This window comes from Chlorocebus sabaeus, chromosome 8, assembly GCF_047675955.1.
Source record: "Chlorocebus sabaeus isolate Y175 chromosome 8, mChlSab1.0.hap1, whole genome shotgun sequence".
In the NCBI taxonomy this organism is placed as follows: Eukaryota; Metazoa; Chordata; class Mammalia; order Primates; family Cercopithecidae; genus Chlorocebus; species Chlorocebus sabaeus.
The window spans coordinates 239562-251797 of record NC_132911.1 but is presented as its reverse complement, the minus strand read 5'-3'; the positions used below and the strand labels follow the sequence as shown (position 1 = coordinate 251797).

The 12236-nt window shown below is 56.0% G+C and overlaps 1 protein-coding gene across 1 annotated transcript; it reads right to left on the bottom strand.

The window, feature by feature from the left end:
• Positions 1 to 206: 206 nt before the first annotated feature.
• On the bottom strand, positions 207 to 10990 carry LOC140712150 (uncharacterized). The gene is made up of 7 exons (XM_073017864.1): positions 10958 to 10990; positions 8914 to 9057; positions 8271 to 8346; positions 6547 to 6589; positions 3168 to 3285; positions 2250 to 3057; positions 207 to 1098 (listed from the first exon to the last, which is right to left on the bottom strand). The coding sequence occupies exons 1-7, from the start codon at positions 10988 to 10990 to the stop codon at positions 824 to 826; spliced, it is 1497 nt and encodes a 498-aa protein (XP_072873965.1). The 3' UTR covers positions 207 to 823.
• Between the last annotated feature and the right edge of the window lie 1246 nt (positions 10991 to 12236).

Below are 12236 nucleotides of genomic sequence, written 5' to 3'. Positions count from 1 at the left end.
CAGAAGAGAAGAGGCGTGCACTTACTAACCTCCAATATGTGTAACTCCTCCCAGGTGGCAAAACCAGGGCAACAGAGAACACGGAGATTCTGCCAATGTATCCTAATTTCACGTACCTGTACACAAACTCCCAAGCATTTTAGCAAGCTTTTGGACATGGAGCCCAAAAGAATGACCCATAAATACTTTCCAATACATACAGCATCTTAATGTGTTTTTCTTTCTTTTTTATTTTTTGTAGACACAGAGTCTCATTATGTTGTCCAGGCTGCTCTGGAACTCCTGGGCTCAAGCGACCCTCCTGCCTCAGCCTCCGAAAGCACTGGGATGACAAGCATGAGCCACTGTGCAGGACCCACAGCACTTAAATTGCAAAATCACCTTGAAACCCTGACCTTCCACCTGCCCTGGTGGCTTCCAGAGGTCAGTTCCTCTTCCTGTGCCAAAGGTTTCTTGTCTTTCGCGGCCCAGGTAAGGTCACTGCAGGTGCTCCCTCTGCTTTTGAAGGCCTTTGACTGAGAAGCCACTCTGGGTCCTATTAGGACCCCAAGGCGGCTCCATTCGTACTCGCACATCTCCCGGCCGGTTTAAGTCACGCTGGCCAGGCTATTTCCACTTCACTCTCCTAATTTCTCCAATCCCATCCTCTGCTGCATCACCTTTTCTTTCTCTGAGAACCCAACCCTGCAGGAGGAACGCTGATGCTGGGGTCCTTTAACTAGAAAGCTAACGCCAGAGCACTTCCCCGGGCGCTGGGGGGCGGGCTGCGGGGCGGGGCCTGGCGCTGCCACCGGGGTGTCCCGCGGGGGCGGGGGCGCTGGGCCTAGGGAGGCTGCGCTGCTGGCTCGGGGAGCGCGCGGCGTACGGATGCCAGGGCCAGGGCGCATGGAGACGACGGGCCGGGCATCACGTAGGCGCTCGCGGCGGGCGGGGCGGCGCTGACAGCGCCCCAACATGCAGCACCCGTGCCGCCCCGCGCGCTCAAGGGCGAAGGGAAGGTCACCGGGACCGAGGGCGGGGGCCCATTCCCGCTCCATCCTTGTTCAGTGCGCGGTCCCGAAACGGGAGGAAATCCGCCATCCGCGCCTTTCCACGCATCTGCGGCAGGAGGAACCGGGAAAATAAAAATCAAAACCCAGCTCCGGGCGCGTCGCGTCTCCAGCCCGCGCTATCACTAAGGCTCCCAGGTGGCGTTCGCCTGGGAAGCGCCGATCTACCCGCCAGGGGCTGCGCGGCCTGGGGCGCTCCACCGTCCGGGCACCGGCGCCCTCACGTGCACCCTGGGCCTGGGGCGCGCAGTCTCCACCACCTCCGGCTCTTCAATGTTAAATGTCCTCCTGGCGCGCCCGCGTGGTGGACCCAGACTCGGGTCCCTCCTGGAGAGCCGCTTCCACATTGCAGGGCAGGGGAAACCCAGAGCCCGCGCCGCGGCGCCGCTGACGTCCCGGAGTCCCCGCTTCCTGGTCCTTCTCGTCCGCGGAGGTCTGCGGGGAGGGCCTGGGACCCATTTTAGTTTTCGGTTTTCTCACGAGCCGAAAGGCAACAGCACATGCGAGCGCAGGAAACCCATTTTTAAAATCTCCCAGCGGAAACGCGAGGGGCTGCCGGACCGCCTCGGAGACGCCAGGCGGGAACCCAGAGCACTCCCTCCGCGTCCCGCATTGCAGCAGCCAGGACCCCGCCCACGCCGCGCAGGGCACGAGGCGACAGGAGGCGCGCGGGGACCTGGCCGTTTCTTCCTCGACATGCTGGGGGGCGGCGTGGGGCAGAGTTGAAGGGCGGGGGGCCACTTAGGAAGTGATCGCGCTGTACCCACGCGTCGGAGGGGAAGCCCGGCCGGGTCCTACAGCTCAGAGGCAGAACGACTCCCGAGGGTCCTCCAGGCGACCCCCTCTGTCAGGCTCAATTTAAAACATAAACCGGAGGGGGTGGAAAGCTCACTATCTTCCGGATGGAGGTTCCTATCGCCATGTCCCTTCCTCCTCCGCCCCACCCGGCAAGGACCCGGGGGCTGCCTTGCTGGCTCACGCCGCCCCGCAGGTACCCCTGCCGCTGCCGGGCACGGGCTTCTCCCCAGTTCTCCCCATCGCTTCCCCGCTCTTCTCCCTGGTTCTTCCCATCGCTCCTCCACCTTTCCCCGCGTCCTCCCGTCGCTTCCCCCCTCTTCTGCCCCATCCCCCAAATCCCCTTCGCCTTGTTCTCCTCGGCTCCGTCCGCCCCTCCCTCGCCGCCGGGAGGGAGGTGCGCACCTTGAGCATCCTCGCCTCTGGTCAGCACGCCGACTGCCTTGCCGGCCCCGGAGAGGTGCTCCAGGAACTTCCGCAAGGAGCCCTTAGGGGCCTGGGAGTCGTCAGTGTCCATGGCGAGGAGGTCGAGAGGAGCCGCTAGTCCCGGTGCGCAGTAGGCAATGTGGACCCTGCCCGCGCCCGCGGGAGTCGGAACTGCTGCCCCGCCCCGCCCCAGGGCCAATGGGCGGTGACGGGCGGGGCCCGAGCGCACGGGAGGGGCTGCGGGAGCGGGGGCGTGGCTAGGTGCAGGGAAAGGGGCAGGTGCGGGCGGGGTGCGGGAGTGGGCAGGAGCACCTACGCCGGGGTCGTCGTAGGTGGGGGCCGTGCTAGCGGTGAGGTGGGCCGCAGACGTGGGGATAGCGCCACAGGTAGGCGGGGTCCCTGCGGGTGGGGCCGCGTCTCTGGTGCTCGAGACTCGCGGGTGGGCTGGAAGGCTCTGGTTGGGGACTTCAGAGATGCCCGGAGTGCCACAGGTGGGGGCAGGGGCAGCGTCCGGGGGAGGGGAGACCACAGGGGGGCGGGGGTCACATCGTTTGGGGGGCGCGCCAGGGTGGGGCGGGATAGAACGCGGGGAGCATCTCCCGGGCCGGGTGAGGGAGACCTTGAGTGGGCGCGAACGTCTGGGCGGGGGGAAGCCCTGCACTTGCGGGGAGCGCCGATGGCGGGGCGGGGTGGAATTGGGGCGTGGAGACCCCACCTGGATGCGGAAGTTCGCGGCAGGCCCGGCAGCTCCGGCTGTTGGCGCCAAGCCCCGCTGCGCGCACAGCTTCTAGTTGCCGGCAGGATACCTCCTGGGGCTGCGCTGGGAGCCTCCGGGTGCGGCTTCCTCGACCTTCGCCCCCAGGTATTCTCTGTAGTCTGAGGTCGGGAAGGACGAACGGAGAGTAGATCCTCCAGGTGGTGGGAAAAACTGAGCGCGGCGGGCTTAGCTATGACGAAGCTGCGATTTCCCGGGCCCACGGGGGCTGTGGCGTCCACTCGGTTCCTGCTAATCCCACTGTATTATAAGGTGGGGAGAGTCAGCTTGCATAGTGAAACCAAGGAGAGCTGCGAGATGGAGAGTGAGAGTGAGAAACCAAGAGAGTGAGACACACACACACACAAACACACAGAGAGAGAGAGGGAAAGAGAGGGAGAGGGAGAGAGACAGAGAGAGAGAGACAGAAAAAGTCAGAGAAGCAGAGACACAGAGAGACATAGAAAGATAGAGAAAGATGAGGGGAAGAGAGAAACAGAGACACACAGAGTCTTAAAAAGAGACACAGAGAGACAGAGCAACCAGGAGAGAGACACAGAGAGGGAGAAACAGAGACAATTTAAACCAAAAGAGAAAAACAGACCAGAAAAGAAAAACAACTAGTAGAGCTCGGAACTGCGAAGGTGGCATCATTCCGTTAGTCTCGGGTTTTGCTTCCTGGGTTTGTGACATGGTCAGAGTCCTTGTCTTTGATTTCCTAACACAAGTTGTTAAAGTTGGAAGTGAGTGTGAAATTGAGTTAGTCTAGCTTTATTCTTTCACGGATGAGAAGTGAATTATCTTCAGCAAGGTGGGTGCAGGCGTGGTCCCCGGGGGTCACTGTGGTGAACAGGCTGCCCTTGTGGGCAGCCAAGTTCGTCATCACTGGGACAGAGCCCAGGACACTTCCCCGGCTGGCCAGCCTTTTCCTAGAACCCCACACATTGCAAAGGATGGAGTCCAGATCTATACCATAAAGAAACGAGGGTGGTTACAGAAAGCACCACGATCTCAGCTGAGTGGCTCTGAGCACCCCAACGTTGGGGCACCTCAGTACAGGTTGGGGCAGCTCAGGCTGTGCCCAGCAGGGAGGCCGGCCCGATCAAGCTGCGGTCTCCACCCTGAGAGTGTGGGCTCCTTCCCCCAGCGCGGGTTAAAGCATCGTGTGTCCACCTGTGCAGTGACTGGTCCCAGTGGCCCTGGAGGGCTGAAACCCTGGGTCCCGCCACTGGTCCAGGGCATCCGTTTCCCCTTCCTGCAGTTCCTGTGTCTGTGTGTCCAGGGGGCTCCGATCCCTGTCTTAGGACCATGGCTGAGGGGACAAGTTCACCCGCTTTGGAGCTGGCCCGGATCTTGGTTCTGTGGATCCTCGCTGTGTGGCTCTGGAACAGTTCTGTCCTCAGGAGATGGATCTTCACAGCCGCCTCTTGGGGCCATGAGGAGAATTAATAGGACGACCCCCGGGTAGCTGCTCAAAGCCCTGTGTGGGGCCAGCCCTGTGTCTCCACCAGTTCCTTTGCTCTGTGCTCCCCCACACTGTCACATCGCCAGCCTTTATTTCCTTTTCCTTGGACCCAGACAGCGAATGCTCCGCTGGTCTTGGCAGCCCCTTCTCTAGTCTGTCCTCAAATCACTTCCTGACGGACAGCCCTGACTAGCCATCAACGTGACCAAAACCCCACAAAATAGAACCCAACTTTCCTATTAAACTGTACAGAGCTGTCCCAGCCCCACTTCTCACAGGCTGGCCTCATTCGCCATGGGATCCATGGTTCTCACCTGGGGCTGGGGGTGCCCCTGGCATCTGGTGGGGAGTGTCAGGGATGTCCCTCCAGGCCCAGTACAGTCCCCTAGCTGGTGGCCGGCAGACAGCAGCACCCAACCTGATGTCCCTGTGGCTTCTGGTTCCCCGAGGCTGGCTGTGCTTTGCTGCCTCTACATGCTCTCAGACGGGTGCCCTCTCTCCACCTTCACTGGTTAGCAGTGTTCCATCCATTAGAGCTCAAAGCACTGCCTCCCGGCAATGCAGCCCCTTCTCCTGGCCTGCCGTCTGCCTGTGCCCCGCGGTCTGTACCGTGTCCTCACGGACCGATCAGAGCGAGGCTCCCAGGGATGGAGAGGTTCCTGCTTGTGTCTGCTTGTGTCTCTGTCCCGCCTTCTCTGGACCTGGCACCGTGGCCTTTGCCGACAGAGGTCTTGGGTTGATTGTCAGTGAAGCAGACAATCTATATGGCTCTAAATGGCTGTGAACATGCTTGATTGGGTTATTTTTAAAATAATTGTATATGTAAACATTTGAGTGTGACACAGGTGGATTTTTGGGCTAATGGTCTTGTTCTTCAGGGAGTAACCACAGGCCCATCCACAAGGACCATTTCCAGCTAATTTATGGAACGCTGTTCTACCTGGTTAATTTTCAACGTTATCTCAGCCTGAGAGGTAGGTCAGCATGTGACGAAGTTCACTGGTTTGAATCCTAATCTGCTCCTTAGGAGCTGCACCTTCCATGCCTTCGTTTCTTCCTTGGTTAGGTAGGGAAGGTATGAGCTACCTCAGAGTTGTGAGTGAGGCCTGCATCGAGTGACCGCATTAAAGTGACAAGGACTGCACCCGGAGTGTTGATATTTAAAGACCTTTAAACATCGCGATGCCGCATTTTGGTACCCAGGTAAAACAGCAAAGTTATTTCAGATGCAGACACAGGCCCTCGGTGAGGTGGGGGGCTGATGGCAGGAGGTGGACCACCGACCCTGTAACGAGGGCGTGGTCTGTTCGAGGCTGAACGAAGTGCACATCATTGCATGTACCACGGAGGTCCCTCTCGTGAAGTCCTGGAAGGGTCCATGTGGCTGAGCCGTGTGGTCTGTCCATGACGTCCGGCAGGAGCAGAGCTTTCGGGTGCAGCCTTGCTCTTGTGCGCACAGCCCTCAACGGTCTCAAAAGTCTGAGGCTTAAAGCAGGCTTGGGGTTTCCTTACACCTCCTGGACATCTAATTTGCCTGGCAAACATGTTTTTCTTGGGTGTAAAGGTGAAGGAGTGGGTGATTCTGGTGAAAGTGTACTAATTACTGCACTTCTGGGTCAGTGGCGCTTGGTTGAAGACACTATCTGCCCTGGATGGACATCTCTGGGGTGGTGAGAACCAGTGGCTGGATGTCGCGGGGTTGCCAAGAAGATGCCAGTTTTTTCCTTTTTCCTCAGTAACAACACCCTACTTTGTTTAGGGAAGCAGCACACCCAGCTGAAAATCCAATTCTCTTGCACGGCAGAGCGGCTGGTGACACAGGTCCAGATGCTGGGATGCTGATGGGGGGTCCTGGAGTGGGAGGTGTCAGGAGGCTTTCCCGACCCACAGCAGCCCTGGGCCCTTGTCCGGCCTTCTTGCCTGGGGCATGACACCAGGAAGGAAAGCAGCTTCGGGGGCCCGAGGGCCAGAAGGCAGAGTCCTGGCGTGTGAGGCAGGCCTGGGCCAGGCTCCTCGGAGGATGTCACAGAGCTGCTGCCCCTGAGGGGACCACCCACCTCTGAGCCCCACGCAGATTTTCCTCCGTAGCCAAGTGAAATCCTGGTACGGCGAGTGAGGCAGTCAGAGGCACCTTTTGTGGAAGGAGGACAAAGCTGGAGAGAAAGAGGTTTTCCTAAAGGCACAAGGCGCTGATTCTGCGTTAGGGATAATTCCTAGGAGTGTGGTTGCTGGTGGGTGGAAAACTGTAGCCAGAGAATAAGTGGGAGTGGCACTTGCTGGTATTTAACTGATTCGTTCACGAATGGTCCGAACAGTTCCAGAGAAAAGAACATTTCGGACACAGAAGTTTTCACCCTGCCTGACAATCAGCCTGACCGTGGGCTGTTCCATCCTTCCTGGGCGACACTGAGAGGGTCTCAGGCCCTTCCGGCCCTGTGCTGGCATTTCCCCAGGGTGTGTGCCCCATCCCGAATAGGCTGGAATGCCTCTGGGTGCAGCTGAGCCTCTTGAAAAGGGAAGAGACATGTGATGTGCTCTGGCTGAACAGGAAAATGAGGAAGGACAGGGAGAGGGGCCTGGAGGTGAGGAGGATGGTGAGCAACACTGGGGACAGAGGACGTAGGGTAACACCAGGGACAGGGGGATGGAGGGTAACGCCGGGGACAGGGGCATGGAGGGTAACGCTGGGGATAGGGGATGGAGGGTAACACCACTTCTCCAGGTGCCTTTGGGGGATGCTGCCGCCTCTCGCACCCCAGAGTGAAGTCAACAGGATTCTGTCCCGTGGAGCCCCACAGCCTGGCAGCTGGGATTGTCGCAGTATGAACCACTGTTCACTAGCTCTGCACCCTGGGACAGGCTCCCTGGTGTTTCCACCCTGGTTTCCCATCTGGACAGTGGGACCCTGATGTCCCCGTCCCAGCTGCGCTCAGAGCCCTGGACTCCAGCGTGTCGTCGGCACTCATTAGCGTTTCTCTTGTTGTGGTCCGTGGATGAAGTGGCTCTCTCTTTGTGTGTTCACAGCCCTCCTGCTCACTTTACCTTCTGGGAACACTTTTTACATAGCTTCGTATGTGGGGAGGACTCGAGTGATTAATTGAATGTTTCATCAGGTGCAGTTCTTCTGTTTCCCAGTTTTGACACAACATTTGGTGAAATTTCCAGGGACTCCTGTGGTCAGCCTCACGGTTTCACTCTGTCACTTTCTAATGCAGTATTCTTTGGGAGTCTTTTCAATTAAGCGCCATCATTTAAAAATAAGTTTTATAATATGCAGTTTCAGGTTAATTCTTTACCTTTGGGTCTCAGGCAGTAGCTACCTACCTGTGAGTAGTCACAAAGGTTCACGCAGTTTTCTCTAGGCGTCCCTGGCTCGTAGCTCAGCAGATCCCTTCAGATGAGTCAGCCAGCTGTGTACCTGCATGTTCAGGATACTTGTCAGGGGCCTTCCTCAGAGCAAGACCGACGCTTACCTCATCCTTGGGACTTTGGAGCCCGCCCTGGAGAGACTCCAGCCACATCCTAAGGGGCCGTCCGGGTCCCACAGGCTGGTGGGAGTGACTTCTGAGCCACTCCAGACCACACTTTGTGTTCCTATACCCCACAAAGCCACTTAAAGTGCCGTGTTCTGGTGCTGTGTGCCTCACCAGTGTGTCACACAAGCCTGCACGGGGATCTGAGCGGGCGCTGCCTTCCTCAGGCTATGCTTGAGTTTTGGGGCAACTGGAGCACTCGTGGCTGTGATTCTCGCCACTGTCTGGGCTTCCCTAGAGGGTCTCACCCGCAGCCTGAGGACCACATCGGCAGCCACCGAGGAGCCGCCAGGTGCGGCCTTGGTCCCACTCAGTGCTTCTCGACTTTGGTGAGAGAGGAGACAGCAAAACTTCAGCTGGGAGCCCCAGGCCTTCTCTGCTTGGGGCCTTGGGACTGACATAGCACAGATCCTGCCATCCACGTGCTGGGGTCCCCGCCGTGCGGCTCCCTCCTCTGGTTAGGGACTGCACCCTTGGGCTGTGCACCTCCTGGTTCTCACACTCAGGGGCCCAGGGAGGGTGGTGGATGAAGAGAGAAGGAGAAGGGTGGCAGTTTGAGCCCAATTGTGTTGACTTCGTCTTCCGCCTCTTGTCCCTAAGTACATTGGCAAAGTTTTCCAGATGAAAACTCAGAAGGGATTTTTAATGACTGGAATCTGTGAATTCCATGGAAGCCAAGTCTGTCCACCTCTTTCACCCGCCTCATTTCTCCCCGTTGGGGCTGATTTTGGCAGCGTTCATAGGGGCAGGGACGGAAGGGGTGGGGGTCAGCCGTTGGCCCTGTGTCCCTCCCCTCCTCCCCTCAGCGCCACAGCATTTCGGTGTCATCCCCTTCCGTGCACGCGTCCTCAGGAAAACCAGGTGCGGCTGGAGGGAGATGCCTGTGCCCACTCCCGTGACCTTCCCGGCCACCCTGGCTGCAGCGGCCTCTCGGCAGGCATCTTTCTGGTACTGCCTCCGTGCCCCTCCCATCACCTGACGCTCGTGTTCCTGAATCTTCACGCGTGTGCTCTGTGCAGCCACCTCACGGGTTCCCTGGGAACGGAGACAGTGTCTCACGCCGGTCAGAATGCTCTTCTCTGTCCACTGAATAGTCCAACACAGAATCATTCCTCTGTGATTATTTATGCTTTGTTATGTAGAACTGGAATAAAGAAAAAGTGAATTTAGACATTACAGCCATCAGGTTGAAGCTTAGTAATTGCATTAGGGAATTAAATGGAAGCATTTGAGCTTCTCGAGTTCTAATTCCACATCTTCGTATCCCCATCACCCCATACCCAGTGTCTAACACAGCTCTTGGTCTAGGAGTTTCTTGATAAATGCTTACTGAATTGAACTGTACTGAGCTTAACATTCCCACCCAGAGTTAGAAGCCAGTCCCTGAACAAATTGCATTTAGAATATGAGTTTGACGTTACTGTGGTAAGGGGTATCCTACACGTCATAATTCCTAGTCAATGTCGGGTATTTAGTCAAATAGACTCAAGTATAGAGAAGCATAGGCCCATCTGGCAAAAGGGCAAGGCACGGTGCTTTAGGTCCAGGTCCCCAATATCAACTATGAAAATAAAACGTCAACTCCAATGACAGCCCTGTCCTAAGCTGGTCACTGTTTACGCTAACAATTATAAACAGCTCGAACTTGCTGTCCTGAGAGGCAACGTACCCTCCATTCTCTCTGCAGTGTAGCTGCCTTGGTGGATGGAACATGCCCCTCCTCCCTCCCTCTCCCTATCCCTCCCTCTCCCCTCCTCTCTCCCTCCCTCTCCCCTCCTCTCTCCCTCCTTCCCCTCTCCTTCTTCCTATCTTCTCTCACCTTTCTCCCCCCACCTTCTCTCCTGGACAAGGGGTAGAAGAGAGGAGACCTCCGGAATCTTCTGCTTCATCCAAGCAGCTTGGGGGCAGCATCAACAGCTGCAATTTGGCTGCCCCAGCAGGTGCCTCAGGGCAACCTTTCTGATGGGAATCCTGGAATCGTGTCTTTCCTTAATGTGTCCTAAAGGCTGGAGGACATGAAGTGAAACAATGCTCCATGCTCAGTCCTGTGATTTTGTGTAATTATTGGACTTACTTTGAAATTAAACTAAATGATACCCAAGGTAGAGCATGAAAAAAAAAGAAAAAACAGGCTATGGTGTTTGAAAAACAAACAAAACCGTTTGGTTTGTTGGTTTGTTCTTAGACCTTCACAGGCTCCTAGGTCACACGTTTCAGTTTCTCAGCAAGTGACATTCTCTGCAGAAGCTGTGTCAGTCTCTTGTTTGATGATGTCAGCCACGGCAGAAAGAAGCACTCCGTAGGCCCCGTGCTCAGCACCTTGGCGTGAGCTCCTGCCATCTTTCGTTCATGCTCATCACAGCTCTGTGCAGTGGGCATCCTCCTGATCCCTGTGGGAGGATGGGGGATGGAGGTGGAAGGGTGAGTGATGGCAGGATCACATGAGGGGTCTCTCCCGAGGTAGGGAGGGGAACCGGCCCAGGACCTTAGTGCCCATCGAATCCTTCCTCCTCCTCCTCTGCCTCTCTGTGACTGTTTGACTCAGGCTGCAGGGACGGACATGAGTATGTGCAGAGCCTGTGTGCACCCCTGGGAATGTGTGCTCATATTGGCAGGGAGGGATGTGAGGTTGTACAGAGCGTGTGTGCATACCTTGGCGGTGTATGCTGGCGTTGGCAGGGACAGATGTGAGCACGTATGGAATGTGTGTGCACACCTTGGGGATGTGTGCTGGCATTGGTAGGGACAGATGTGTACAGAGCGTGTGTACACACCTCGGGGTGTATGCTGTTGTTGGCATGGACAGATGTGAGCGTGTACAGAGCGTGTGTGCACACCTCGGGGTGTGTGCTGGTGTTGATAGGGACAGATGTGTACAGAGCGTGTGTGCACACCTGGGGGTGTGTGCTTATGTTGCTTTGTAACCGGCAAATACGTGGCCCGTTGCGTCGGGCGGCCCTGCGCGCATGCTGAGTCCGTCAGTGGCCCTCGGGTTGGGGTCTCCGTCTGCCCAGACAGCACTCGAGTGGCTTGAGGTTTCAGATTCTTCCTCTACGGATACTTGGGCCTCCTCAGGACCAAACATCAGAACCAGCCAACTGCAAACTACAAGAACGTTCAAATGCATCTTCAGTAGGAAAAACAAAAGCAATTGGAAAAATTTTCCAACGTGACCCCGTGGTTAAGCCGTTAGATACTCCAGCCAACAGATTGAGTCACTTTAAAATTCACACCAATTAAAATGGTTGTGAGAGTTGCAGACCTTTACCGCTAAACCTTGAAATAATTGAAGCATTCTGCTCCACTTGCTTACAAACTAGGGTTGAGGATACCTTTCAGTCCAAAGTAGCAACCTTCTAAATCCAGCTTAGATGCGAGGCTCCCACTGACACAGGAAGAGACAGTGGCCCTTGATTATTCTCCTGTGTTCAGATACTGTGTCATTTCCTTTTTTTTTTTTTTTTTTTTTTTTGTATACTGATCATCACTTCTGCTTTTCCAATTCAAACTAAAGGGAGTTTAGTTCTGTTTTGGAGAAGCTGTGGTTAGTGGTTTCTTTTCATGGTTTGCTTAATCTCTTAAGTCTGGTGCTTACATTACCCAAATAGACTTTTCTTTAGTACCACAATGCCATAACCAGGGCTTCTCCCTCCATATCTGCTCCCCAGGAGGCTCCCTAGGAATGGGAGCTGGAGATCCAGCCCCTCTCCATGTGCCGTTTTCTTTGAGTCCAAGGCAGGTTTGGCTCAGAGAAGAAAAGAGGCCTCCGGGCTAGCTGCCTCTGACTGCTTGCTTGTGAAATGTTTAATGATAAGGCGACTTCAAAACTAATTTACACATTGATAGTTGTAGCTTGAAGTATCACCGCAGTCATAAGAACAAGAAACACTCCCATAAAGTAGATAAGCAGAAAAAAAGCCATAGAAGTTTAATAGAGCACAAATAAAATGGTGTTGTAAGAATGTACAGTGGGAAATGCTCTCAGTCCAGCCAGATCCAGCTGTGACGTCAGTCCAGCTGTGGTGTCCTCCTGTAAAAACATTCAGCCACATGTGGCCCTGATTGCAATCACTAGTCTGAATTTTGATCCAGAATGTTCTTGGGGGCCGATGCTGGGACTGTTACAGCAGTTGAGTCTGATTGGGCGTCACGGTGGTGATGTGCTTATCGCAGACAGCTGGGCTGAGTGGTGGCCACCCATGCACTCGCCACGT